The sequence below is a fragment of the Ammospiza caudacuta genome, chromosome 33 (assembly GCF_027887145.1).
Source record: "Ammospiza caudacuta isolate bAmmCau1 chromosome 33, bAmmCau1.pri, whole genome shotgun sequence".
NCBI classification, from domain to species: Eukaryota; Metazoa; Chordata; class Aves; order Passeriformes; family Passerellidae; genus Ammospiza; species Ammospiza caudacuta.
The window spans coordinates 705,114-731,942 of record NC_080625.1 but is presented as its reverse complement, the minus strand read 5'-3'; the positions used below and the strand labels follow the sequence as shown (position 1 = coordinate 731,942).

At 58.0% G+C, this 26,829-nt stretch overlaps 1 protein-coding gene and 1 pseudogene across 1 annotated transcript in view; one reads left to right on the top strand and one right to left on the bottom strand.

Moving 5' to 3' along the window:
* LOC131570177 (zinc finger protein 665-like) overlaps positions 1-26,829 on the top strand; it is a 507,112-nt pseudogene that overhangs the window by 58,644 nt on the left and 421,639 nt on the right.
* The window catches only part of SKIC2 (SKI2 subunit of superkiller complex), a 26,885-nt gene continuing 267 nt past the window's right edge, over positions 212-26,829 (bottom strand). Inside the window, exons 2-23 of the mRNA XM_058822505.1 lie at positions 25,821-25,891; positions 25,444-25,516; positions 25,200-25,345; positions 23,231-23,377; positions 22,250-22,334; positions 20,422-20,528; positions 18,981-19,127; positions 17,715-17,814; positions 16,990-17,202; positions 15,890-16,000; positions 15,167-15,278; positions 12,746-12,864; positions 12,522-12,659; positions 11,011-11,163; positions 10,354-10,455; positions 9,052-9,196; positions 6,835-6,961; positions 5,840-6,059; positions 4,269-4,379; positions 2,688-2,906; positions 1,853-1,993; positions 212-449 (exon numbers count right to left, since the gene is read on the bottom strand). Of these exons, the coding sequence (XP_058678488.1) occupies positions 249-449; positions 1,853-1,993; positions 2,688-2,906; positions 4,269-4,379; positions 5,840-6,059; positions 6,835-6,961; positions 9,052-9,196; positions 10,354-10,455; positions 11,011-11,163; positions 12,522-12,659; positions 12,746-12,864; positions 15,167-15,278; positions 15,890-16,000; positions 16,990-17,202; positions 17,715-17,814; positions 18,981-19,127; positions 20,422-20,528; positions 22,250-22,334; positions 23,231-23,377; positions 25,200-25,345; positions 25,444-25,516; positions 25,821-25,891 (2,988 nt within the window). The 3' untranslated portion in view covers positions 212-248. The remainder of the gene's footprint in view (positions 450-1,852; positions 1,994-2,687; positions 2,907-4,268; positions 4,380-5,839; positions 6,060-6,834; positions 6,962-9,051; positions 9,197-10,353; positions 10,456-11,010; positions 11,164-12,521; positions 12,660-12,745; positions 12,865-15,166; positions 15,279-15,889; positions 16,001-16,989; positions 17,203-17,714; positions 17,815-18,980; positions 19,128-20,421; positions 20,529-22,249; positions 22,335-23,230; positions 23,378-25,199; positions 25,346-25,443; positions 25,517-25,820; positions 25,892-26,829) is intronic.

The following is a 26,829-nucleotide window of genomic DNA, read 5'->3' as shown; positions in this document are numbered from 1 at the left end:
TCCAGGGACAATTGGACCGAACCATGTGATTCTGGGGGGGGGCATTGGACAGAACCACACAATTCTGGGGGGGCATATTGGACCGAACCATACAATTCCAGGGGGAAAGTTGGACCAAACCACACAATTCCGCAGGGGGGGGGGTGGGGGCTGGACAAAACCACACGACTCCAGAAGCGATTGGACCGAACCACACGGGCACCGGGGGGGGGTCAGCAGCCATCAAGGCCGCGTCCCCCGGCGTCCCTTTATTGCGTGTAGAGGCTGGCGGCGAAGACGATGTCGCGCTTGATCATGGCGGCGGCCGCCTCCATCTTGGCGGCCATGGCGGGGTCGCCCACGGCGCGCGCGGCCTGGCGCAGCTCCCGCAGCAGCTCCTCCAGGCGCTGGATGGCGCGCACCACCGAGCCCTCCTGCACCGGCGCCAGCCGCGCGATCTCCGCAAACGGCTGCGGACGGGGGGGGGCAGTGGGGACGTTGGGGACATTGGGGGGATTGAGGGGATTGGGGACAATGGGGGGATTGGGGGCACTGGGGGGATTGCGGACATTGGGGACACTTTGGGGACATTGGGGGGACAATGGGGACATTGATGGGATTGAGGGGATTGGGGACAATGGGGGGATTGGGGGCAGTGGGGGTATTGGGGACATTGGGGACATTGAGGGGACGTTGGGGACATTGATGGGATTGGGGACATTGGGGGCACTGGGGACATTGAGGGGATTGGGGACAATGGGGACGTTGGGAACATTGGGGACATTGGGGGGACAATGGGGACAATGGGGGGATTGGGGGATTGGGGACATTGAGGGGACATTGGGGACATTGGGGGAATTGGAGACAATGGGGACACTGGGGGCATTGGGGACATTGAGGGGATTGGGGGCACTGGGGGGATTGGGGACATCATTGGGGACATTGGGGGGACGTTGGGGACAATGGGGGGATTGGGGACATTGAAGGGATTTGGGGCAGTGGGGACATTGGGGGACAATGGGGACATTGGGGACATTGGGGGGATTGGGGGCAGTGGGGGGATTGGGGACAGGGGGACATTGGGGACATTGGGGACATTGGGGGGACATTGGGGACGTTGGGGACATTGATGGGATTGAGGGGATTGGGGACAATGGGGGGATTGGGGGCAGTGGGGACATTGGGGACATTGGGGATATAAGGGACGTTGGGGACACTGGGGACATTGGGGGGACAATGGGGACATTGAAGGGATTGGGGACATTGAGGGGACATTGAGGGGACATTGGGGGCATTGGGGGAATTGGGGACATTGAAGGGACAGAGGGGACAATGGGGAGTTGGAGGGGTTAGGGGGGATTGGGGACATTGGGGACAATGGGGAGATGGGGACTGGGGGCAATGGGGGGTGTTGGGGACATTGGGGACAATGGAGAGAGATGAGGGACATTGGGGATGTTGGGGACATTGGGGACATTGGGGGGGATTGGGGACATTGGGGGGGATTGGGGACATTGGGGACATTGGAGGGAGTGGGGACACTGAGGGGACAGCGGGGACAATGGGGAGATTGGGAGCACCTTGGGGACACTGGGGACACTGGGGACAATGGGGGGAGGTTGGGGGAGGTTGGGGACATTGCGGGGATTGGGGACGTTGGGGACACTGGGCTTGGCGGTGTCCCAGGGCTGTCCTGGGGTATCTCAGGGGGGTTTTTGGTGGTCCCAGGGGTTTTTTGGGGGTTCCCAGGTGGTTTCTGAGGGTCCCAGAGGAGTCCCAGGGGGTCCCTGGAAATCTCTGGGTGTCCCAGATGGGTTTTTGGGGGTCCTGGGGAGTTTTTGGGGGGGTCTCAGGGTGTTTTTGGGGGTCTCACCATGCCCCTGGCCCACTCGTAGACCACCTGGACCAGGCTGAAGCCGAACTGGGCCACGAAGTCGTCGGGGCCGGGCCCGAGGCCGCGCTGCTGCTCCAGCCGGGCCACGCGGGCGGCGACGGCGCGGAGCCGCTCCAGGGCCTGGGAAAGACACCCAGGAACCCCCAAAATCGCCCCAAAATCACCCCCAAAATCCATCCCAAAATCACCCCAAAATCACCCCAAAAATCACCCCAAAAATCCCCCCAGTGCTGCTCCAGCCGGGCCACGCGGGCGGCGACGGCGCGGAGATGCTCCAGGGCCTGGGGATGGACCCAAAATACCCCAAAATCACCCCAAAATACCCCAAAATCACCCCAAAAATCACCCCAAAATCACCCCAAAATACCCCCAAAAATCACCCCCAAAATCCATCCCAAAATCAGCCCAAAATCCACCCCAAAATACCCCAAAATTACCCCCAAAACACCCCCAAAAATCAGCCCAAAAATCCACCCCAAAATCACCCCAAAATCCACCCCAAAATCACCCCAAAATCCACCCCAAAATCACCCCAAAATCCACCCCAAAATCACCCCAAACCCCTCCCTGGGGGTCTCGCCTGAGTGAGGTTGGGGGTCACCCCGACGCTCTCCTCGGGCCCCAAACCCCCCAAAAACCACCCCAAACCCCCCAATACCCACCCCAAACCCCTAAAACCCACCAATACTCACCCCAAAGAGCCCCAATACCTTCCTCGAAGTGCCCCAAACACCCAAATACCCACCCCAAAGTCCCCAATACCCCCCCCAACACCCACCCCAAAGTGCCCCAAACCCCTCCCTGGGGGTCTCACCTGAGTGAGGGCGGGGGTCAGCCCCTCGGGCAGGGGCTCCCCGCGGCCGGGGGTCACCAGGCAGGAGAGCAGCGCCACGCTCTCCTCGGGCCGCAGCGGGGCCAGCACATTGCCCAGCAGCAGCTCGGTGAGCACCAGCTGCTCCGTGCTCAGCAGCGCCGCCACGCGGCCGCCCAGCGCCACTGCACCCCCCGAGACGTAACCGAGCTCCGAGAGAACCTGGGGGGGTTTGGGGTGGTTTAGGGTGTTTTTGGGGTGGTTTTGGGATATTTTGGGGTGGTTTTGGGGGTGATTCTTTTGCCCAGCAGCAGCTCGGTGAGCACCAACTGCTCCGTGCTCAGCAGCGCCGCCACGCGGCCGCCCAGCGCCACTGCACCCCCGAGACGTAACCGGACCTGGGGGGGTTTGGAGTGATTTAGGGTGTTTTTGGGGTGGTTTTGGGGTATTTTGGGGTGGTTTTGGGGTGTGTTTTTGGGGGTGATTCTTTTGCCCAGCAGCAGCTCGGTGAGCACCAACGGCTCCGTGCTCAGCAGCGCCGCCACGCGGCCGCCCAGCGCCACTGCACCCCCGAGACGTAACCGAGCTCCGAGAGGACCTGGGGGGGTTTGGGGTGATTTTGGGATATTTTGGGGTGGTTTTGGGATACTTTAGGTGTGTGTTTTGGGATATTTTGGGGTGGTTTTGGGGTGTGTTTTTGGGGGTGTTTTTGGGGTGATTTTTGGGGTGGTTTTGAGGGGATTTTTGGGGTATTTTTGGGGTGGTTTTGGGGTATTTTTGGGGTATTCTTCAGGGATTTTTTGGGGGTGTTTTTGGGGTGTTTTTTGGGGTGATTTTGGGGTATTTTGGGGGTATTTTTGGGGTAATTTTGGGGGTGGTTATGGGGGTATTTTTGGGGTGATTTGGGGGTATTTTTGGGGTAATTTTTGGGGTATTTTGGGGGTGTTTTGGGGTATTTTGGGGGTATTTTTGCGGCAATTTTGGGGTAATTTTGGGGTGGTTTTGGGCTGGTTTTAGAGTGGTTTTGGAGTGCATTTGGGGGTGGTTTTGGGGTATTTTGGGGGTATTCTTCAGGCATTTTTTGGGGGTGTTTTTGGGGTGTTTTTTGGGGTGATTTGGGGGTATTTTTGGGGGTATTTTTGGGGTGATTTTTGGGGTATTTTTGGGGTGGTTTTGGGGCGGTTTTGGGGGTGTTTTTGGGGTGATTTTGGGGTCATTTTGGGGGTATTTTTGGGGTGATTTTGGGGTATTTTGGGGGGATTTTTTAGGTGATTTTGGGGTATTTTGTGGGGATTTTTGGGGTGATTTTTGGGTGTATTTTTGGGGTGATTTTGTGGGGATTTTTGGAGTGTTTTTGGGGGTATTTTTGGGGTGGTTTATGGGGTGTGTTTTTGGGGTGTTTTGATCCCCACCTCAAGGTGTTGGTGGTACTCGGGCAGCAGCAGCAGGGACTGGGGGATTTTGGGGTGATTTTGGGGTGATTTTTGGGGTGATTTTTGGGGTGTTTTTGGGGTATTGCTGGCGGGATTTTTGGGGTGATTTTCGGGGTGTTTTTGGGGTGATTTTGGGGTGTTTTGTGCCCACCTCGAGGCGCTGGTGGTACTCGGGCAGCAGCAGCAGGGACTGGTCCGACAGCTGGAACTGCAGCTCCTCCAGCTGCTCCAGCAGCTCCTGCCTGGCCGCATACTGGGAGTACTGGGAGGGCAACGGGGAGCGGGGTCAGGGGGTGCCTGAACCCCAAAACACCCCAAAAATCCCCTCCAAAAATCCCCCAAAACCCCCTCCCAAAATCCCCCAAAAATCCCCTCCAAAAATCCCCCAAAATCCCCTCCAAAACTTCCGCAAAAGCCCGCCCAAAAATTCCCCAAAATCCCTCCAAAAATTCCCCAAAATCCCTCCAAAAATCCCCCAAATCCCCTCCAAAATTTCCCCAAAATCCCCTCCAAAAATCCCCAAAATCCCCTCTAAAAATCCCTCAAAATCCCCCCCCAAAAAACCCAAAATCCCCTCCAAAAATCCTCTCCAAAAATCCCCCAAAATCCCTCCAAAAATTCCCTAAAATCCCTCCAAAAATTCCCCAAAATCCCCCCAAAACCCCCCCAAAATCCCCTCCAAAAATCCCCCCCAAAAATCCCCCAAATCCCCTCCAAAACCCCCCCAAAATCCCAAATCCCACCCCTCAATACCTGCTGGGAGAAGCAGGGGCTGTGCAAAGACCCCAAAATGGGGCAGAACCCCACAGGGACCCCCCAAACCCCCCCCCAAAATTGCCCCCCAAAAAACCCCAAAACCCCCCAAAAAATCCCCAAAATTCCCCCAAAAAAACCCCAAAACCCCCCCCAAAAACCCCCCAAAATTCCTCAAAACCCCCCCCAAAAATCCCAAAACCCCCCCAAATTTTACCTGCTGGGGGAACCGGGGGCTCCTCACGCACCTGAAGCCCCCCAGGGCCGCCCCCAGCCCCCTGAGCTGCCCCAAAAACCCCCCCAAACTCTCCCAAAGCCCCCCAAAACTCCCCTGAACTCCCCCAAAAAAACCCAAAATCCCCCCAAAAAACCCAAAATTCCTCAAACCCCCCGCCAAAAATCCCAAAACCCCCCCAAATTTTACCTACTGTGGGAACCGGGGGCTCCTGACGCACCTGAAGCCCCCCAGGGCCGCCCCCAGCCCCCTGAGGCCCCCAAAAAACCCCCCCCCAAAACCCAAAATTCCCCCAAAAAAACCCCAAAACCCCCCCCAAAAAACCCAAAATTCCTCAAAACCCCCCTCAAAAATCCCAAAACCCCCCCAAATTTTACCTGCTGGGGGAACCGGGGGCGCCTCACGCACCTGAAGCCCCCCAGGGCCGCCCCCAGCCCCCTGAGGCCCCCAAAAAACCCCCCCAAAAAACCCCAAAATTCCCTCAAAAAACCCCAAAATTCCCCCAAAAACCCCCAAAAATGCCAAACCCACCCCCCAAATTTTACCTGCTGTGGGAACCGGGGGCTCCTGACGCACCTGAAGCCCCCCAGGACCGCCCCCAGCCCCCTGAGGCCCCCAAAAAACCCCCCAAAAACCCCCAAAATTCCCTCAAAAAAACCCCAAAACCCCCCCCAAAAAAACCCAAAATTCCTCAAAGACCCCCCAAAAACCCCCCTGAGCCCCCCAAATTTTACCTGCTGTGGGAACCGGGGGCTCCTGACGCACCTGAAGCCCCCCAGGGCCGCCCCCAGCCCCCTGATTTCGGCCGCCGCCGCCGCCGCCTCGGGGTCGCGCCCGGGGGGGACCCCAAAAGCCTCGAGCAGGGGGAGCCCCCCCCCCTCCCTGGCCGAGACCCCCGCCAGGCGGGAGAGCTCCTGCAGGGCGGCCGCGAGACCCCCGCCCACGGGGGGGGACCTGGGGGAAAAAGACCCCAAAATTCATGGGGGGGACCCCAAAAAAGAGACCCCCACCAAAAGAGGGGGACCTGGGGGGAAAGACCCCAAAATTCATGGGGGGGACCCCAAAAAAGAGACCCCCACCAAAAGAGGGGGACCTGGGGGGAAAGACCCCAAAATTCATAGGGAGAATCCAAAATCCATAGAGGGACCCCAAAATCCACAGTGAGACCCCAATTCCTCCCCCAGCACCCCCCAAAATCCCCCCAGCACCCCCAAAAATCCCCTCAGGACCCCCAAAATCCCCCTCAGGACCCCCAAAATCCCCTCAGGACCCTCCAAATCCCCCCAAAATCCCTTCAGGACCCGCCCAAGAACCCCCGAAAATCCCCTCAGGACCCCCAAAATCCCCCCAGGACCCCCCAAATCCCCCCAAAATCCCCCTCAGGAGCCCCAAAATCCCCTCCGGACCCCCAAAATCCCCCCAAAATTCCCTCACGACTCCCCAAAATCCCCCCAGAACCCCCTAAATCCCCCCCGGAACCCCCCAAAATCCCCCTCAGGACCCCCAAAATCCCCTCAGGACCCCCCCAAATCCCCCCAAAATCCCTTCAGGACCCCTCAAATCCCCCCAAGAACCCCCCGAAAATCCCCTCAGGACCCCCAAATCCCCCCCAGAACCCCCCAAATCCCCCTCAGGACCCCCCAAATCCCCCCAAAATCCCCCTCAGGACCCCCCAAAATCCCCTCAGGACCCCCCAAATGCCCCCAATTTCCCCCCAGCCCCCCCTTACCGGGGTCGGGGTCCCCTGGGGGGGCGCAGCTCCTGCAGCAGAATTTCGGGGTTCACCCTCAGGGTCTTGGCCGTGACCCCCACGATGTCCTCGGGGCGCAGCTGCTCCAGGCAGGGCCCGGGGGGGCCTGGGGGGACCCCAAAACCTTCAGGGACCCCCAAAAACCGACACAGGGACCCCCCAAAAATGGACCCCAAAACCTTCAGGGACCCCCAAAATGAACCCCGGGACCCCAAAACCTTCAGGGAGCCCCAAATTGGACCCAGGGACCCCCCAAAACCTTCAGGGACCCCCAAAAACCAACCCAGGGACCCCCCAAAACCTTCAGGGACCCACAAAATGAACCCCGGGACCCCCAAATTGGACCCTGAGACCCCCAAATCCTTCAGGGACCCCCAAAATGAACCCCGGGACCCCAAAACCTTCAGGGACCCCCAAAAACCGACACAGGGACCCCCCAAAAATGGACCCCAAAACCTTCAGGGACCCCCAAAATGAACCCTGGGACCCCAAAACCTTCAGGGACCCCCAAAAACCGACACAGGGACCCCCCAAAAATGGACCCCAAAACCTTCAGGGACCCCCAAAATGAACCCTGGGACCCCAAAACCTTCAGGGAGCCCCAAATTGGACCCAGGGACCCCCCAAAACCTTCAGGGACCCCCCCAAAATGAACCCCGGGACCCCCAAATTGGACCCAGGGACCCCAAAACCTTCAGGGAGCCCCAAATTGGACCCAGGGACCCCCCAAAACCTTCAGGGACCCCCAAAAACCAACCCAGGGACCCCCCAAAACCTTCAGGGACCCACAAAATGAACCCCGGGACCCCCAAATTGGACCCTGAGACCCCCAAATCCTTCAGGGACCCCCAAAATGAACCCCGGGACCCCAAAACCTTCAGGGACCCCCAAAAACCGACACAGGGACCCCCCAAAAATGGACCCCAAAACCTTCAGGGACCCCCAAAATGAACCCTGGGACCCCAAAACCTTCAGGGAGCCCCAAATTGGACCCAGGGACCCCCCAAAACCTTCAGGGACCCCCCCAAAATGAACCCCAGGACCCCCAAATTGGACCCAGGGACCCCAAAACCTTCAGGGAGCCCCAAATTGGACCCAGGGACCCCCCAAAACCTTCAGGGACCCACAAAAACCAACCCAGGGACCCCCCAAAACCTTCAGGGACCCACAAAATGAACCCCGGGACCCCCAAATTGGACCCTGAGACCCCCAAATCCTTCAGGGACCCCCAAAATGAACCCCGGGACCCCCAAATTGGACCCAGAGATCCCCAGAATGGAACCAGGGACCCCCCCTCAAACCTTCAGGGACCCCCCAAAACCGACCCAGGGACCCCCCAAAAATGGACCCAGGGACCCCAAAACCTTCAGGGACCCCCCAAAAACCTTGAGGGACCCCCCAAAAACCAAAGGGACCCTCCCAAACCTGATGGGACCCCCCCAAAACTGGACCCAGACACCCCCAAATCTCCCAGGATCCCCCCAAAAGTGACCCAGGAATTTGGGGACCCCCCCCAAACCCCCTTGAAGGACCCCCAAAACGCCCCCCAAACCCCCCCAAAATTCACCCTGGGGACCCCCAAAAGTGACCCAGGAACCCCAAATCCCCTTTAAGGACCCCCAAAACCCCCTCGAACCCCCCCAATATCCACCCTGGGGACCCCCAAACCTCTCAGGATCCCCCCAAAAGTGACCCAGGAATTTGGGGACCCCCCCCAAATCACCTTTAAGGACCCCCAAACCCCCTCGAACCCCCCCAAAACCCCCTCGAACCCCCCCAAATCCATCCTGGGGATCCCCAAACCTCTCAGGATCCCCCCAAAAGTGACCCAAGAATTTGGGGGGACCCCCCCAAATCCCCTTTAAGGACCCCCAAACCCCCTTGAACCCCCCCCAATCCATCCTGGGGACCCCCAAACCTCTCAGGATCCCCCCAAAAGTGACCCAGGAATTTGGGGACCCCTCCCAAATCCCCTTTAAGGACCCCCAAACCCCCTTTAAGGACCCCCAAACCCCCTCAACCCCCCCAATATCCACCCTGGGGACCCCAAAAACCCCCTCGAACCCCCCCAATATCCACCCTGGGGACCCCAAAAACCCCCTCGAACCCCCCCAAATCCACCCTGGGGACCCCCAAACCCCTCCAGAACGCCCCCAAATTTGGGGTCCCCCCCTCCCGTATTTTTGGGGTGCAGACCCTCGGGCAGGAAGAGGCGGGTGAGCAGCAGCTCCTCGGGGTAGGGCACGTCCTGGGGGGGCTCCGGGGGGGCTCCCCCATTCTCGGGGGGCTTCTCGCTGAGCACGAGGGTGGTGAAGGTGCGGCCCGAGCCCCCCGAGCTCACCTGGGAGAGAATTTGGGGGAAATTTGGGGCGTTTGGGGGAATTTGAAGGAGTTGGGGGAGTTTTGGGGGGGGATTTCGAGGGGGGTTTTGGTGGGATTTTGGGGGAATTTTGGGGGGTTTTGGGGGTGCTTGAGGGGGTTTTGGGGGGATTTCAGGGGATTTGAGAGAGGTTTTGGGGGAGTTTGGGGGATTTTGGGGGGGTTTGGGCGGGAGTTTGAGGAGTTTGGGGGAGTTTGGTGGGGTTTTGGGGGTGTTGAGGGGATTTTGGGGATTTTGGGGGAGTTTTGGGGGGTTATGGGGAGTTTGGGGGTGCTTGAGGGGAGTTTGGGGAGGGTTTTGGGGGGAGTTTGGGGGTGTTTGGGGGGGCAGTTTTAGGGTGTTTCAGGGTTTTTGGGGTGGTTTTGGGGTATTTTTGGGGGGCACTTTTAGGGGGTGTTTTTGGGGTGTTTTTGGGGGTTATTTTGGGGTGTTTTTGGGGTGTACCTGCAGCACCAGCCCCAGCACATTGCGGTGTTTCGGGGTCGGTTTTGGGGGTTATTTTGCAGTATTTTGGGGGTATTTTTGGGGTGTTTTGGGGATAATTTTGGGGTTATTTTGGGGTGGTTTTGGGATATATTTTGGTGTATTTTTGGGGTGTACCTGCAGCACCATCCCCAGCGCGTTGCGGTGTTTCAGGGTGAGTTTTGGGGCTATTTTTGGGGTGTTTTTGGGATATATTTTGGGGTATTTTTTGGGTGTTTTGGGGTATTTTGGGGCTGTTTTGGGATATATTTTGGGGTTATTTTGGGATATATTTTGTGGTAATTTTGGGGTATTTTAGGATGGTTTTTGGGGTGTACCTGCAGCACCAGCCCCAGCGCGTTGCGGTGTTTCGGGGTGGGTTTTGGGGGTTATTTTGGGAAGTTTTTGGGGTGGTTTTGGGATGTATTTTTGGGATATTTTTGGGATCTATTTTGGGGTTATTTTGGGATGTTTTTGGGGTGTTTTTGGGGTATTTTTGGGGTGTTTTTGGGGCCAATTTTGGGGATATTTTTGGGGGTATTTTTGGGATGTTTTTGGGATCTATTTTGGGGTTATTTTGGGATGTTTTTGGGGGTATTTTTGGGGTGTTTTTGGGATATATTTTGGGGTACTTTAGGATGGTTTTTGGGGTGTACCTGCAGCACCAGCCCCAGCGCGTTGCGGTGTTTCGGGGTGCTCACCACCACCACCCGGCCCGGTGTCAGCACCCGCTGCCCCCCCGGCTGCGCCAGGCACCGCTGCGGACCCCAGACCCAATCAGGGGGAGCACGGAGACCCCCAAAGGGACCCCCAGAGACCCCCCAAATGTCCCCCCATTGTCCCCAGGTGTCCCCGTTGTCCCCAATGTCCCCAATGTCCCCCCCGTCCCCCCAATGTCCACAGGACCCCCCAAATGTGGCCCCAGGTGTCCCCACTGTCCCCATTGTCCCCAATGTCCTCATTGTCCCCAGGTGTCCCCATTGTCCCCATTGTCCCCAATGTCCCCCAATGTCCCACAATGTCCCCAATCCCTCCAATCCCCCCAATGTCCCCAATGTCCTCCAATGTCCCCATTGTCCCTGATGTCCCCACCATTGTCACCTCCATTGTCACCTCCATTGTCTCCAATGTCCTCCAATGTCCCCAATGTCCTCCAATGTCCCCATTGTCCCCAATGTCCCCAATGTCCCCATTGTCCCCAATGTCCCCAATGTCCCCAGGTGTCCCCAGTGTCCCCAATGTCCCCATTGTCCCCAATGTCCCCAGGTGTCCCCATTGTCCCCAGTGTCCCCAATGTCCCCAGGTGTCCCCACCTGCAGCACAGCACGGGCTCGGCGCAGCGCCACCACGGCCTGGTGGTACTGGGGCAGGTCCCCGATGTCACCTCCGTTGTCCCCAGGTGTCCCCTCGGGGTCCCCAAGTGCTGCCAGCGCCTCCCTGAGGGCGGCCACGCGCCGGGTCTGGGCCTGGGGGGACATTAAAGACATTGGGGACATTGAGGGCATTGGGGACATTGGGGGCGTTGGGGACATTGGGGACATTGGGGACATTGGGGACATTGGGGGACATTGGGGGGATTGGGGACATTGGGGACATTGAGGGCATTGGGGACATTGGGGGCATTGAGGGCATTGGGGACATTGGGGACATTGGGGGCATTGGGGACATTGGGGACATTGGGGGCATTGGGGGACATTGGGGGGATTGGGGACATTGGGGACATTGAGGGCATTGGGGACATTGGGGACATTGGGGGCATTGGGGACATTGGGGACATTGGGGACATTGGGGACATTGGGGGCATTGGGGACATTGGGGACATTGGGGGCATTGGGGACATTGGGGACATTGGGGGCATTGGGGACATTGGGGACATTGGGGACATTGGGGGCATTGGGGACATTGGGGGGACATGGGGGGACACTGGGGACATTGGGGACATTGAGGGCGTTGGGGACATTGGGGACATTGGGGGACATTGGGGACATTGGGGGGATTGGGGACATTGGAGGACATTGGGGACATGGGGGGACATGGGGGACATTAGTGGGGTGACAGGGCTCCCAGTTCATACTGGGACAGCCCAGTGTCCATACTGGGAATGTGATCAGTCCTCCCAGTCTGGACTGGGGAAATCCCAGTGCCCCCCAGTCCATCCCAGTGCCCCCCAGTCCATACTGGGACACTCCCAGCGCCCCCCAATCCATACTGGGACACTCCCAGTCCCTCCCAGTCCCTCCCAGTCCATCCCAGTCCATACTGGGACACTCCCAGTCCATCCCAGTCCCTCCCAGTCCATACTGGGACACTCCCAGCGCCCCCCAATCCATACTGGGACACTCCCAGTCCCTCCCTGTCCATCCCAGTGACCCCAAATCCATACTGGGACACTCCCAGTCCCTCCCAGTCCATCCCAGTCCATACTGGGACACTCCCAGTGCCACCCAGTCCCTCCCAGTCCATCCCAGTGCCCCCCAGTCCAATCCCAGTCCTTCCCAGTCCCCTCCCAGTGCCCTCCAATCCCCTCTCACCCCCTCCCAGTTTATCCCAGTGCCCCCCAATCCCCTCCCAGTCCCTCCCAGTGCCCTCCCAGCGCCCATAACTCCATTCCCAGTCCATCCCAGTCCCTCCCAGTTTATCCCAGTCCATCCCACACCCACGGTGGCGTCGCAGCGCAGCGGGAACTCGGCGAAGCTGCGGCGCATGAGGGACCCCAGTCCCTCCCAGCACCCATAACTCCATCCCCGGTCCCTCCCAGTCCCTCCCAGTCCATCCCAGTGCCCCCCAGTCCCTCCCAGTTTATCCCAGTGCTCCCAGTGCCCACCGTGGCGTCGCGGCGCAGCGGGAACTCGGCGAAGCTGCGGCGCATGAGGTCGTGGGGGCGCAGGGCGGGCGCGCGCAGCAGCAGCAGGATCATGGGGTACGTCAGGCGGAACCGCGACTGCAGCGGCGACGGACGGCCCTGCGTGGGGACACGGATGGGGACACGGTGGTGACACGGCGGTGACACACGAGTGGGGACATGGCGGTGACATGGCGGGCACTCACCAGCATCATGCGGTGCAGGTCGGACAGCTCGGGCACCGGGCCCTTGCAGAGGATGATGACGGTGCCGGTGGCGTCCAGGCCGCGGCGCCCGGCGCGCCCCGACATCTGCGTGTACTCGCCTGGGGACACAAAGGGACAAAGGTGACGCACGGCCCTGCCCCGCTGCAAGGTGATTTTCTTCTTTTCTTCTCATAAAACTACTGGTTTTACCCTCGTGTTTGCCGCCATTTTCCCCTCACGTTTTCCCGCCCTTTTCCCCCCTCATGTTTTCCTGCTCTTTTCCCCTCACATTTCTTTCCATTTTCCCCTCATGTTTTCCCACCATTTTACCCTTCACGTTTTCCCGCCCTTTTCCCATCATGTTTTCCTGCTCTTTTCCCCTCACATTTCTTCCCATTTTCCCCTCACGTTTTCCCGCCATTTTCCCCTCACGCTTTCCTACTGTTTTCCCCTCACGTTTTCCCGCCCTTTATCCATCATGTTTTCCTGCTCTTTTCCCCTCATGTTTCTCACCATTTTCCCCTCACATTTCCTGCTCTTTTTTCCCTCACATTTCTCACCACTTTCCCCTCACACTTCTCACCATTTTCCCCTCACGTTTTCCCACCATTTTCCCCTCTCATTTTCCTGCCCTTTTCCCCTCACGTTTTCTGCCCTTTTCCCCTCACCTTTCCCACTTTTTCCCCTCACGTTTCCTGCTCTTTTCCCCTCACATTTCCTGCTATTTTTCCCCTTACGTTTCTCGTCATTTTCCCCTCATGTTTCTCTCCATTTTCCCCTTATGTCTCCTGCCCTTTTTCCCCTCACCTGGGGGACACAAAGGGACAAAGATGACACACAGGCCTGCCCCGCTGCAAGGTGATTTTCTTCTTTTCTTCTCATAAAACTACTGGTTTTACCCTCGTGTTTGCCGCCATTTTCCCCTCACGTTTTCCCGCCCTTTTCCCCTCACGTTTTCCCGCCCTTTTCCCGTCATGTTTTCCTGCTCTTTTCCCCTCACGTTTCTTCCCATTTTCCCCTCACGTTTTCCCGCCATTTTCCCCTCACGTTTTCCTACTGTTTTCCCCTCACGTTTTCCCGCCCTTTATCCATCATGTTTTCCTGCTCTTTTCCCCTCATGTTTCTCACCATTTTCCCCTCACATTTCCTGCTCTTTTTTCCCTCACATTTCTCACCACTTTCCCCTCACACTTCTCACCATTTTCCCCTCACGTTTTCCCACCATTTTCCCCTCTCATTTTCCTGCCCTTTTCCCCTCACGTTTTCTGCCCTTTTCCCCTCACCTTTCCCACTTTTTCCCCTCACATTTCCTGCTCTTTTCCCCTCACATTTCCTGCTATTTTTCCCCTTACGTTTCTCGTCATTTTCCCCTCATGTTTCTCTCCATTTTCCCCTTATGTCTCCTGCCCTTTTTCCCCTCACCTGGGGGACACAAAGGGACAAAGGTGACACATGGCCCTGCCCCACACAAAGGTGATTTTCTTGTTTTCTTCACATAAAAACTACTGGTTTTACCCTCACGTTTTCCCGCCATTTTCCCCCTCATGTTTTCCTGCTCTTTTCCCCTCACATTTCCTGCTATTTCCCCCCTCACATTTCTCACCATTTTCCCCTCCCATTTTCTGTCCTTTTCCCCTCACAGCTCCCACCATTTTCCCCTTCACGTTTCCCGCTCTTTTCCCCTCACATTTCCTGCTATTTCCCCCCTCACATTTCTCACCATTTTCCCCTCACGGTTTCTGCCCTCTTTCCCTCACCTTTCCCATTCTTTTTCCCCCTCACATTTCTCACCATTTTCTTCTCATATTTCCCTCTTTCTCCCCTGACGTTTCCCCCGTTTTCCTCTCATGTTTCCCGCTCCTTTTCCCCTCACATTTCTCACCATTTTTGTCTTCACGTTTCCCGCTCTTTTCCTCTCACGTTTTCCTGCCATTTTCCCCCCACATTTTCCTATCCTTTTCCCCTCACGTTTTCCCACTCTTTTCCCCTCACATTTCTCATCATTTTCCCCTCACATATCTCATCAGTTTCCCCTCATATTTCTCACCATTTTCCCCTCACGTTTCCCACCATTTTCCCCCTCACATTTCCCATCACGCTTACAACTCTATTCCCTTCATTCCCCTCAAATTTCTTCTCTCACATTTCCACCTTCTCTCAACCCCATTTCTACTATTTTTTCCCTCAACTTTCCTGCCCTTTTTCCTTCCCATTTTTCACCCCTTTTCCACCCCACTGCTGCCATTACCCCTATTTTTTTCTCTCACCTTTCCCACCTTTTTCCATCATGTTTTTCACCCCTTTTCCACGCCATTTCCCCTATTTTTTCTCTCACCTTTCCCACCCTTTTTCCTTGACATTTTCACCCCTTTTCCACCCATGGAGGACATAGCACCGAGACCCCAAAAAGCTGCCCCACACCTGGCAGGAGGTCACGGAAGCTGTTCCCGTCGTGTTTGCGGATGGAGTCAAACACCACGGTCCGTGCCGGCATGTTCACCCCCATGGCGAACGTCTCGGTGGCAAACAGCACCTGGGGCAGGTGTGGGGCAGGTTTTTGGGGTAGATTTGGGGCAGGTTTGGGGCAGGTTATGGGGCAGGTTTGGGGCAGGTTTGGGGCAGGTTATGGGGCAGGTATGGGGCAGGTTTTGGGGGTAGGTTTGGGGCAGGTTATGGGGCAAGTTTGGGGTAGGTTATGGGGCAGGTTTGGGGCAGGTTTTTGGGGCAGGTTATGGGGCAGGTTTTTGGGGCAGGTATGGGGCAGGTTATGGGGCAGGTTTGGGACAGGTCTTTGGGGCAGATTTGGGCAGGTTTGGGACAGGTTATGGGGCAGGTATGGGGCAGGTTTTTGGGGCAGGTATGGGGCAGGTTATGGGGCAGGTGTGGGACAGGTTATGGGGCAGGTATGGGGCAGGTTATGGGGCAGGTGTGGGACAGGTTATGGGGCAGGTTTGGGACAGGTTATGGGGCAGGTATGGGGCAGGTTTTTCGGGCAGGTATGGGGCAGGTTTGGGGCAGGTATGGGGAAAGTTATTGGGGCAGGTACAGGACAAGTTTTAGGGCAGATTTGTACAAGTTTGGGGAAGGTTTTTGGGGCAGGTTTTTGGCACAAGCTGTGGGGCTGCAGCACCTGTCCCCACACACCTTGACCAGCCCCTGGCTGAAGAGCATCTCCACGATCTCCTTGAGCAGGGGCAGCACCCCGCCATGGTGGACGCCGATGCCGCGCTGCAGCAGGTCCGAGAGCTGCAGCACCTAGGGAAGGGGGAAAAGGGAGGGGAAATGTGCTGCCAGGCCAGGCAGCCATTACACCCAAATCCACGTCCCAAAATCCCCTTTTTTCCCCCCAAAATCCCTACCTACAGGAGGCACAGCCGGGTCAGGCAGTGCACACACACCCCCATGTCCCAAAATCCCCTTTTTTCCCCCAAAATCCCCATTTTTCCCCCCAAAACCCCCTCACCTGCGGCAGGCGGCAGTCGGAGCCGCACAGCCGGGCCAGGCAGCGCGTCAGGAACTGCCGCACCTGGGCGCGCTCGGGGCCGCTGCCCACACCCTCCTCCACATCCCAAAATCCCCTTTTTTCTCCCAAAATCCCCTTTTATACCCCGAAATCCCACCCTTTTCTCGTCATGTTTCCTGCTCTTTTCCCCTCACATTTCTCACCATTTTCCCCTCACGTTTTCCCACCATTTTCCTCTCACATTTCTCACCATTTTCCCCTCACGTTTTCCCGCCATTTTCCCCTCATGTTTTCCCGCCCTTTTCCCCCTCATGTTTTCCCGCTCTTTTCCCCTCACATTTCTCACCATCTTCCCCTCACGTTTTCCCACCATTTTCCCCCCTCACGTTTCCCCACCCTTTTCCCCTCACGTTTTCCCGCCCTTTTCCCCCCCTCACATTTTCCCGCCCTTTTCCCCCCTCACGTTTTCCCGCCATTTTCCCCTCACGTTTTCCCACCATTTTCCCCTCACGTTTTCCCACCATTTTCCCCTCACATTTCTCACCATTTTCCCCTCACGTTTTCCCGCCATTTTCCCCTCACGTTTTCCCACCATTTTCCCCTCACGTTTTCCCACCATTTTCCCCTCACGTTTTCCCGCCATTTTCCCCTCACGTTTTCCCACCATTTTCCCACCCGCGGCAGGCAGCGGTGGGAGCCGCGCAGCCCACACCCACCTCCACATCCCAAAATCCCTTTTTTTTTCCCAAAATCCCCTTTTTTCCCCCCAAAACCCCCTCACCTGCGGCAGGCGGCGGTCGGAGCCGCGCAGCCGGGCCAGGCAGCGCGTCAGGAACTGCCGCACCTGGGCGCGCTCGGGGCCGCTGAGCAGCTCCAGCGAGCCCAGCGCTGCCGCCTGGTCCTCGCAGCGGCCCCGCGAGAAGGTGAAGGTGACGGCGGGCAGCAGCTCCCGCTCACGGAGCGTCTCCAGAAGGGACAGCCACACCCCTCGCTCCTGATTTGGGGAGAAAACGGGAGAAATTGGGGTTAGAGAGACCCTCCGGACCCCGCTGCTCCTGCCCAGGGTGAGTGTGACCCCCGGAAAAGCCCCCAGACCCTCGGGACCCCACAAGGTGAAGGTGACGGCGGGCAGCAGCTCCCGCTCCCGCAGCGTCTCCAGAAGGGACAGCCAGACCCCCCGCTCCTGATTTGGGGAGAAAATGGGAGAAATTGGGGTTAGAGAGACCCTCGGAGAAGCCCCCAGACTCTCGGGACCCTCTGCTCCTGATGGAGGGAGAAAATGGGGTTAGAGGGACCCTCAGGGTGGTCTCCAGACACTCTGGACCCTCCGCTCCTGATTGGGGGAGAAATGGGGTTAGAGAGACCCCCATAGAAGCCCCCAGACCCCCCAGAACGCCCCGTACCTGCCCGGGGTTGGGGTCTCCCAGAGCAGCCCCAAGTCCACCACACCTGCCTGGGGTTGGGGACCCCCAGTGAAGCCCCCAGACCCCCCAGGACCCCCCGTACCTGCCCAGGGTTGGAGCCCCCCATGGTGGGCTGCCGTGCCCCGAAGCTCTGGGCGTGTTTGCTGCTCTGCTCCTTCTTGGCCTCCACGGCCGCGTAGTACCTGGGGCAGGTGTGGGGCAGTTGAGGGCAGGTGTGGGGCAGGTTTGGGGCAGGTTTCTGGGGCAGATTCAGGTGGGCTTGGGGCACATTTAGGGCAGATTTTTGGGGCAGGTACAGGACAGGTTTTTGGGGCAGATTTGGGGCAGGTTATGGGGCAGGTTTGGGGCAGATTTGGGGCAGGTTTGGGGCAGATTCAGACGGGTTTGGGGCAGATTCAGGCGGGTTTGGGGCAGTTTTGGGGCAGGTACAGGGCAGATTTTTGGGGCAGATTCAGGTGGGTTTGGGGCAGATTTGGGGCAGGTTTGGGGCAGATTCAGACGGGTTTGGGGCAGTTTTGGGGCAGGTACAGGGCAGATTTTTGGGGCATACTCAGGCAGGTTTTTGAGGCAGGTTTGGGGCAGGTGAGGGGCAGGTTTGGGGCAGGTTTTTGGGGCAGACTCGGGCAGGTTTGGGGCAGGTTTTTGGGGCAGACTCGGGCAGGTTTGGGGCAGATTTGGGCAGTTTTTTGGGACAGGTTTAGGGCAGGTTTCAGGCAGGTTTTTGGGGCAGGTGTTGGGAAGGTTTTTGGGGCAGATTCGGACAGGTTTGGGGCCGGTTTGGGGTAGATTCAGGGCAGATTTTTGGGTCAGATTCAAGCAGGTTTTTGGGTCAGATTCAGGCGGGTTTGGGGCAGGTACAGGACAGGTTTTTGGGACAGGTTTGGGGCAGGCACAGGACAAGTTTAGGGCAGATTTTTGGGTCAGATTCAGACAGGTTTGGGGCAGGTTTAGGGCAAGTTTTGGGCCAGATTTGGGGCAGGTACAGGACAGGATTTTTGGGCAGGTTTTTGGGTCAGATTGGGGCAGATTTGGGACAGGTTTAGGGCAGGATTCTGGGTCAGATTTGGGCAGGTTTTTGGGTCAGATTGAGGCAGATTTGGGACAGGTTTAGGGCAGGTTTTTGGGGCAGTTTTAGGCAGGTTTTTGGGTCAGATTGGGGCAGATTTGGGACAGGTTTAGGGCAGGATTCTGGGTCAGATTTGGGCAGGTTTTTGGGTCAGATTGAGGCAGGTTTTTGGGGCAGTTTTAGGACAGATTTTCGGGGCAGATTAGGGCAAGTTTGGGGCAGGTTTTTGGGGCAGTTTTAGGGCAGATTTTTGGGTTAATTTTGGACAGGTTTGGGTCTCACCCCTGGGTGCTGAAGGCCCCGTTTGGGCCCAGCAGCTGGAACAGCTGGTGCCGGGTGCGGGAGCTGTTCCCGGTGAACAGAAAATGCTCCAGCGGCACCGGGCGGCGCGGGGTGCTGATAACGCGGACACAGCGGCGCTTGGTGCGCCTGAAACGGGGGAAAAAACGGAGATTTTGGGAAAAATGGGATGGGAAATGTGAGAGCAGTGGCAGCGCTGCTTTGTGTGGCTGAAATGGGGTAAAAAACTGAGATTTTGGGAAAAAATGGGATGGGGGATGTGAGAGCAGTGACAGCGCTGCTTTGTGTGGCTGAAATGGGGTAAAAAACGGAGATTTTGGGAAAAAATGGGATGGGGAATGTGAGAGCAGTGGCAGCGCTGCTTTGTGTGGCTGAAATGGGGTAAAAAACGGAGATTTTGGGAAAAAATGGGATGGGGGATGTGAGAGCAGTGACAGCGCTGCTTTGTGTGATGGAAATGGGGTAAAAAACTGAGATTTTGGGAAAAAATGGGATGGGGAATGTGAGAGCAGTGACAGCGCTGCTTTGTGTGATGGAAATGGGGTAAAAAACGGAGATTTTGGGAAAAAATGGGATGGGGAATGTGAGAGCAGTGACAGCGCTGCTTTGTGTGATGGAAATGGGGTAAAAAATTGAGATTTTGGGAAAAAATGGGATTGGGGAATGTGAGAGCAGTGACAGCGCTGCTTTGTGTGATGGAAATGGGGTAAAAAGACCCCCCAAAACCCCTCAAGGATCCCCCAAAACCCTTCAAAGACCCCCTAAACACCCCGAGGAAGCCCCCAAACCCCCCAAGGACCCCCCTAAACCCTTCAAGGACCCCCCAAACACCCCCAGGGACCCCCAAAGCCCCTCAAGGACCCCTCAAAGCCCCCCCAGATCCCCCAAGGACCCCCCAAATCCCCCTGAGGATCCCCCAAATCCCCCCAGAGACCCCCCAAAACCTCTCAAGGACCCCCCAAACCCCCCGAAGACCCCCCAAAACCCACTGAGGACCCCTCAAAACCCCTCATGGACCCCCCAAATCCCCCCAGAGACCCCCCCAAAACCCACTGAGGACCCCCCAAATCCCCTCAAGGACCCCCCAAATCCCCCCAGAGACCCCCAAAACCCACCGAGGACCCCCCAAAACCCCTCAGGGATCCCCAAAACCTCTCAGGGACCCCTCAAAGCCCCTCAAGGACCCCCCTAAACACCGCGAGGAGCCCCCAAATCCCCCCAGAGACCCCCAAAACCCCTCAGGGACCCCCAAAACCTCTCAGGGACCCCTCAAAGCCCCTCAAGGACCCCCCCTAAACACCGCGAGGAGCCCCCAAATCCCCCCAGGGACCCCTCAAACCCCCCCCAGATCCCACTGAGGACCCCCGAAACACCCCGAGGACCCCCCCCAAAGCCCCCCAAAAGCCCCCCCGGGGGTCCTCACCCGACCCACTGGGCGAACTCGAGCGCGTTGGGGACGGTGGCGCTGAGCAGAACCAGCTTGACGTGCTCGGGCAGCAGGATCAGCACCTCCTCCCACACCACGCCCCTCTGCCGGGGCAAAAACGGGGTCGGGGGGGCCCCAAAACGTCCTGGGAACCCCAAAAATGAACTCGGGACCCCCAAAAACCCCCCAAAACCCCCCTGGGAACCTCAAAAATCAACAGGGAAACTCCAAAAATGAACCTGGGAACCCCAAAAAGCATCAGCACCTCCTCCCACACCACGCCCCTCTGCCGGGGCAAAAACGGGGTCGGGGGAGCCCCAAAACGTCCTGGGAACCCCAAAAATGAACTCGGGACCCCCAAAGACCCCCCAAAACCCCCCTGGGAACCTCAACAATCAACAGGGAAACTCCAAAAATGAACCTGGGAACCCCAAAAAGCATCAGCACCTCCTCCCACACCACGCCCCTCTGCCGGGGCAAAAACGGGGTCGGGGGGGCCCCAAAACGTCCTGGGAACCCCAAAAATGAACTCGGGACCCCCAAAAACCCCCCAGGAGCACCAAAAACCCCCCCTGAGAACCCCAAAAAGTCTTTGGGAACCCCAAAAATGAACTCAGGACCCCCAAAAACCCCCCGGGAACACCAAAACCTCCCCCGGGAACCTCAAAAATCAACAGGGAAACTCCAAAAATGAACCCGGGAACCCCAAAACGTCCTGGGAACCCCAAAAATGAACTCGGGACCCCCAAAAACCTCCCCGGGAGCACCAAAAACCCCCCTGGGAACCCCAAAACGTCTTTGGGAACCCCAAAAATGAACTGGGGAACCCCAAAAATGAACTGGGAACCACCAAAACCCCCCCAAAACCACCTGAGACTCCCCAAAAATCACCTGGGAACCCCAAAAATGAACTGGGGAACCCCAAAAACCCCCCGGGAACCCCAAAAATTAACTGGGGAACCCCAAAAATCACCTTGGAAACCCCAAAACCCCCCAAAATTCCCTCAGAGACCCCTCAGAGACCCCCAAACTGCCCCCAAACCCATCCCTGGGTGCCCCCAGAGCCCTGAGGTGACTCCCCCACATCCCCAAGCCCCCCCAAAGACCCCCAAAATCACCCCAAATCCCCCCAAAATCACCCCAAAATCCCCCCAAAATCCCCTCAGAGACCCTCCAAACCCCTCGGGGGACCCCCAAATTCCCCCAAGACCCCCCAGAGACCCCCACCCCATCGTCACTGACGTAGTGCACCTCGTCGAGGATCACCCACTCCAGGTCCCGGATGGTGTCAGAGCCCCCTAATGTACCCAAATCCCCCCAAAATCCCCCCAAAAATCCCCCCAAAATCACCTCAGAGACCCCCAAAATCACCTCAGAGACCCCCCAGAGACCCCCAGAGACCCCCAGAGACCCCCACCCCATCGTCACTGACGTAGTGCACCTCATCAAAAATCACCACTCCAGGTCCCGGATGGTGTCAGAGCCCCCTAATGTACCCAAATCCCCCCAAAATCCCCGCAAAAATCCCCCCAAAATCCCCTCAGAGACCCCCAAAATCACCTCAGAGACCCCCCAAACACCCCCAAAGACCCCCAGAGACCCCCAGAGACCCCCACCCCATCGTCACTGACATAGTGCACCTCATCAAAAATCACCACTCCAGGTCCCGGATGGTGTCAGAGCCCCCTCATGTACCCAAATCCCCCCAAAAACCCCCCAAAAATCCCCTCACAGACCCCCAAAATCACCCCAGAGACCCCCAAAATCACCCCAGAGACCCCCAGAGACCCCCAGAGACCCCCAAAATCACCCCAGAGACCCCCACCTCATCGTCATTGACGTAGTGCACCTCGTCGAAGATCACCCACTCCAGGTCCCGGATGGTGTCGGAGCCGTTGTACAGCATCGACCTGGGGGGCGGGCGGAGATGAATTTGGGGAGGGGTCTCAGCACCCCCAGGACCCTCAAACTCCACCCAAATCTGCCCAGAATCCCTCCAGGACCCTTTGGGACCCTCCCAGGAGCCTCCCAAATCCCCTTCAGAGACCCCTCAGAGACCCCCAAATCCCCCCAAATCCCCTTCAGAGACTCCCAAACCCCTCCCCAAATTTCCCCAGAGACTCCCCGGGACCCTTTGGGACCCCCCAAAATCTCTTCAGAGACCCCCAAATCCCCCCAGAGACCCCTCAGAGACCCCCAAACCCCCGCAGAGACCCCCCAAGCTCCCTCAAATCCCCTCCTGGACCCACCCAGGACCCCCAAACTGCTCCCAAACCCCCTCAAGATCCCTTGGGACCTTTCTAGGACCCCCCAGGACCCCCCAAACCCCCTTCAGAGACCCCCAAATCCCCCCAGGACCCCCCAAACCCCCCCAAGACCCCCCAAATCCCCTTCAGAGACCCCCAAATCCCCTTCAGAGACCCCTCAGGGACCCACCAGGACCCCCAAAACCCCCCCAGAACCCCACAAACCCCCCCCAAAATCGCCTCAGGACCCACCCAGGATCCCCAAAATCCTCCTGAACCCCCCAAATCCCTTTCAGAGACCCCTCAGAGACCCACCAGGACCCCTCAGGGACCCCCCAAACCCCCCGAAAATCCCCCCAAAATCACCTCAGGACCCACCCAGAGCCCCTTGGGACCCCTCAGGGAGCCCCCCGGACCCCCAAATCCCCTCCAGAGACCCCCCAGAACCCGCTAGGACCGCCCCAAACCCCCCGAAAATCCCCCCAAAATCGCCTCAGGACCCACCCAGGACCCCCTTGGGACCCCCCCAGACGGCCCTTTGGGACCCCTCCCCAGCGCACCGGAGGATCTCGGTGGTCATGACCAGGGTGGCGGCGTCGGGGCGCAGCTGCGCGTCCCCCGTCAGCAGCCCCACGTCGCCGAAGGTCTCGCGGAAATCCCGAAACTTCTGGTTCGACAGCGCCTTGATGGGAGAGGTGTAGATGGACCTGGGGGCACGGGGGGGGGGAAACGGGTCAGAGACCCCCGAGGGGGGTTAGGGGGGTCTTGGGGGGGCTCTGAAGGGGCTTTTGGGGGGAATTTGGGGGAGATTTGGGGTCTCTGAAAGGGGTTTGGGGGGATTTGGGGGTCTCTGGGGAGTTTGGGGGACTCTGAGGGGGTCTCTGGGGGCATTTTGGGGGGTTTGGGGGTCTCTGAAAGGGGTTTGGGGGAATTTGGGGGTCTCCGAAGGGGGTTTTGGGGGATTTTGGGGAAATTTGGGAGTCGCTGAAGGGGGTTTGGGGGGATTTGGGGGTCTCCAAAGGGGGTTTGGGGGGATTTGGGGGGGTTTGGGGGGGTCTCTGAAGGGGGTTTGGGGGAATTTGGGGGTCTCTGGGGGAATTTGGGGGGGTTTGGGGGACTCTGAGGGGGTCTCTGGGGGGAATTTGGGGGGCTTTGGGGGGGTCTCTGAAGGGGGTTTGGGGGAATTTGGGGGTCTCTGAAGGGGGTTTTGGGGGATTTTGGGGAAGATTTGGGGGTCTCTGAAAGGGGTTTTGGGGGAACTTGGGGGTCTCTGAAGGGGGTTTGGGGGGATTTTGGGGGGATTTGGGGGTCTCTGAAAGGGGTTTGGGGGGATTTGGGGGTCTCCAAAGGGGGTTTGGGGGGATTTTGGGGGGATTTGGGGGTCTCTGAAGGGGGTTTGGGGGAACTTGGGGGTCTCTGAAGGGGGTTTGGGGGAACTTGGGGGTCTCTGAAGGGGGTTTGGGGGAATTTGGGGGTGTCCAAAGGGGGTTTGGGGGGATTTGGGGGTCTCTGGGGAGTTTGGGGGACTCTGATGGGGTCTCTGGGGGCATTTTGGGGGATTTGGGGGTCTCTGAAGGGTCTCTGAGGGGTTTGGGGGTCTCTGAAGGGGGTTTGGGGGGATTTGGGGGAGATTTGGGGGTCTCTGAAGGCGGTTTTGGGGGGGATTTTGGGGGAATTTGGGGGTCTCTGAAGGGGGTTTCGGGGTGGCTTTGGGGTGATTTGGGGGTGGTTTGGGGGGGTTTTGCGGGGGTTTGGGGGTCTCTGAAGGCGATTTGGGGGAGTTCAGGGGTCTCTGGGGGAATTTGGGGGTCTTTGGGGGTCTCTGGGGGGGATTTTGGGGTCCCCGGAAGCGATTTCGGTGCCCCCCGAGGCGTTTTCGGGGTCCCCGAGGCGATTTCGGTGCCCCCCAAGGCGATTTCGGTGCCCCCCGAGGCATTTTCAGGGTCCCCGGGCAATTTTGGGGGTCTCCAAGGCGATTTTGATGCCCCCCGAGGCGATTTTGGGGTTCCCGGGGCGATTTCAGTGCCCCCCGAGGCGATTTTGGGGTTCCCGAGGCGATTTTGGGGGTCCCTGAGGCGATTTTTGGGTTCCCGGGGCGATTTCAGTGCCCCCCGAGGCGATTTTGGGGTTCCCGAGGCGATTTTGGTGCCCCCCGAGACGTTTTTGGTGCTCCTCGAGGTGTTTTTGGTGCCCCTCGAGGCGATTTTGGGGGTCTCCAAGGCGATTTTGATGCCCCCCGAGGCGATTTTGGGGTTCCCGGGGCGATTTCGGTGCCCCCCGAGGCGATTTTGATGCCCCCCGAGGCGATTTTGGGGGTCCCTGAGGCGATTTTGGGGTTCCCGGGGCGATTTTGATGCCCCCCGAGGCGATTTTGGTGCCCCCCGAGACGATTTTGGTGCCCCCCGAGGTGTTTTTGGTGCCCCTCGAGGCGGTTTTGGGGGTCCCCGGGCGATTTTGGTGCCCCCCGAGGCGTTTTTGGGGGTTCCCGGACGCGATTTTGGGGTCCCCGGGCGTTTTTGGTGCCCTCACCGCGTCATGTGGCGGCGGGCCAGCGCGATGGCGTACTCGGCCACGGCCGTCTTGCCGGCCGAGGTGTGAGCGGCCACCAGCACCGAGTGACCGCGCTCCAGGCACAGCGCGGCGCGCTGCTGGAACGGGTCTGGGGCGAACGGCCACTGCGGGGGCAAAAACGGTGAGTTTGGGGCAACCCCGGAATCCTAAAAATACCAAAAAAACCCAAAAAACCCAAAAAAACCCCAAAATTCTAGGGCACCCCAAAGCCCGTGGTGACCGCGCTCCAGGCACGGCGCGGCGCGCTGCTGGAACGGGTCTGGGGTGAACGGCCACTATGGGGGGAAAAACGGCGATTTTAGGGCATCTGGAATCCTAAAAATCCAAAAATCCCCAAAAACAAAAAAACAAAACAAAAAAAAAAACCCAAAAAACCCCCAAAAAACCCCCAAAAAACCCCCAAAAAACCCCAAAATCCCGAAGCCTGCGGTGACCGCGCTCCTGGCACAGGAACGGCCGCTTTGGGGGAAAAAACGGCGATTTTGGGGCACCCAGAACCCAAAAAATACCAAAAAACCAAAAAAACCCAAAAAAAATCCAAACCCCCCCACAAAAAAACCCCCAAAAACCCCAAAATGCCAAAGCCCGCGGTGACCGCGCTCCAGGCACGGCGCGGCGCGCTGCTGGAACGGGTCCGGGGTGAACGGCCACTATGGGGGGAAAAACGGTGATTTTAGGGCATCTGGAATCCTAAAAATCCAAAAATCCCAAAAAACAAAAAAAAAACCCAAAAAAAACCCCCAAATAAACGCAAAAAAAAACCTCAAAAACCCCAAAAAAAAAACCCCCAAAAAAAAACCCCAAAAAAACAACCCCAAAATTCCAAGACTTGCAGTGATCGCGCTCCAGGCACAGGAACGGCCACTGTGGGGGAAAAAATGGCGATTTTGGGGCGCCCCGAACCCCAAAAATACCAAAAAACCCCCAAAAAACAAAAAATAACCCTCAAAAACCCCAAAATTCTAGGGCACCCCAAAGCCCGCGGTGGCCGCGCTCCAGGCACGGCGCGGCGCGCTGCTGGAACGGGTCCGGGGCCAACGGCCACTATGGGGGGAAAAACGGTGAGTTTGGGGCACCCCCGAACCCCAAAAAATACCAAAAAACCCAAAAAAAAAAACCCCAAAGAAAACCCCAAAAAACCCCCAGAAAACCCCCCAAAAACCCCCCAAAAAAAACAAAAAAAAAACCCCAAAATGCCGAAGCCTGCGGTGACCGCGCTCCAGGCACAGGAACGGCCGCTTTGGGGGAAAAAACGGCGAGTTTGGGGCACCCCGAACCCCAAAAAACCCTAAAAAACCCCAAACCCCACCAAATCACCCCAAAATCCCCCCAGGACCCCCCAAAATCCCTCCAAAATTCCACCCAAACCCCTCCAAGCGCCCCAAAATCCCTCAGATCCCCCCAAATCCCCTCAAGTCCCCCAAAATCCCCCCAGGACCCCCCAAAATCCCCCCAAAATCCCACCTAAACCCCTCCAAACCCCCCTAAATCCCCCCAGGACCCCCCAAAATCCCACCTAGCCCCCCCCAAACCCCCCAAAATTCCCCCCAAAATCCCCCCAAAATCCCACCTAAACCCCCCCAAAGCC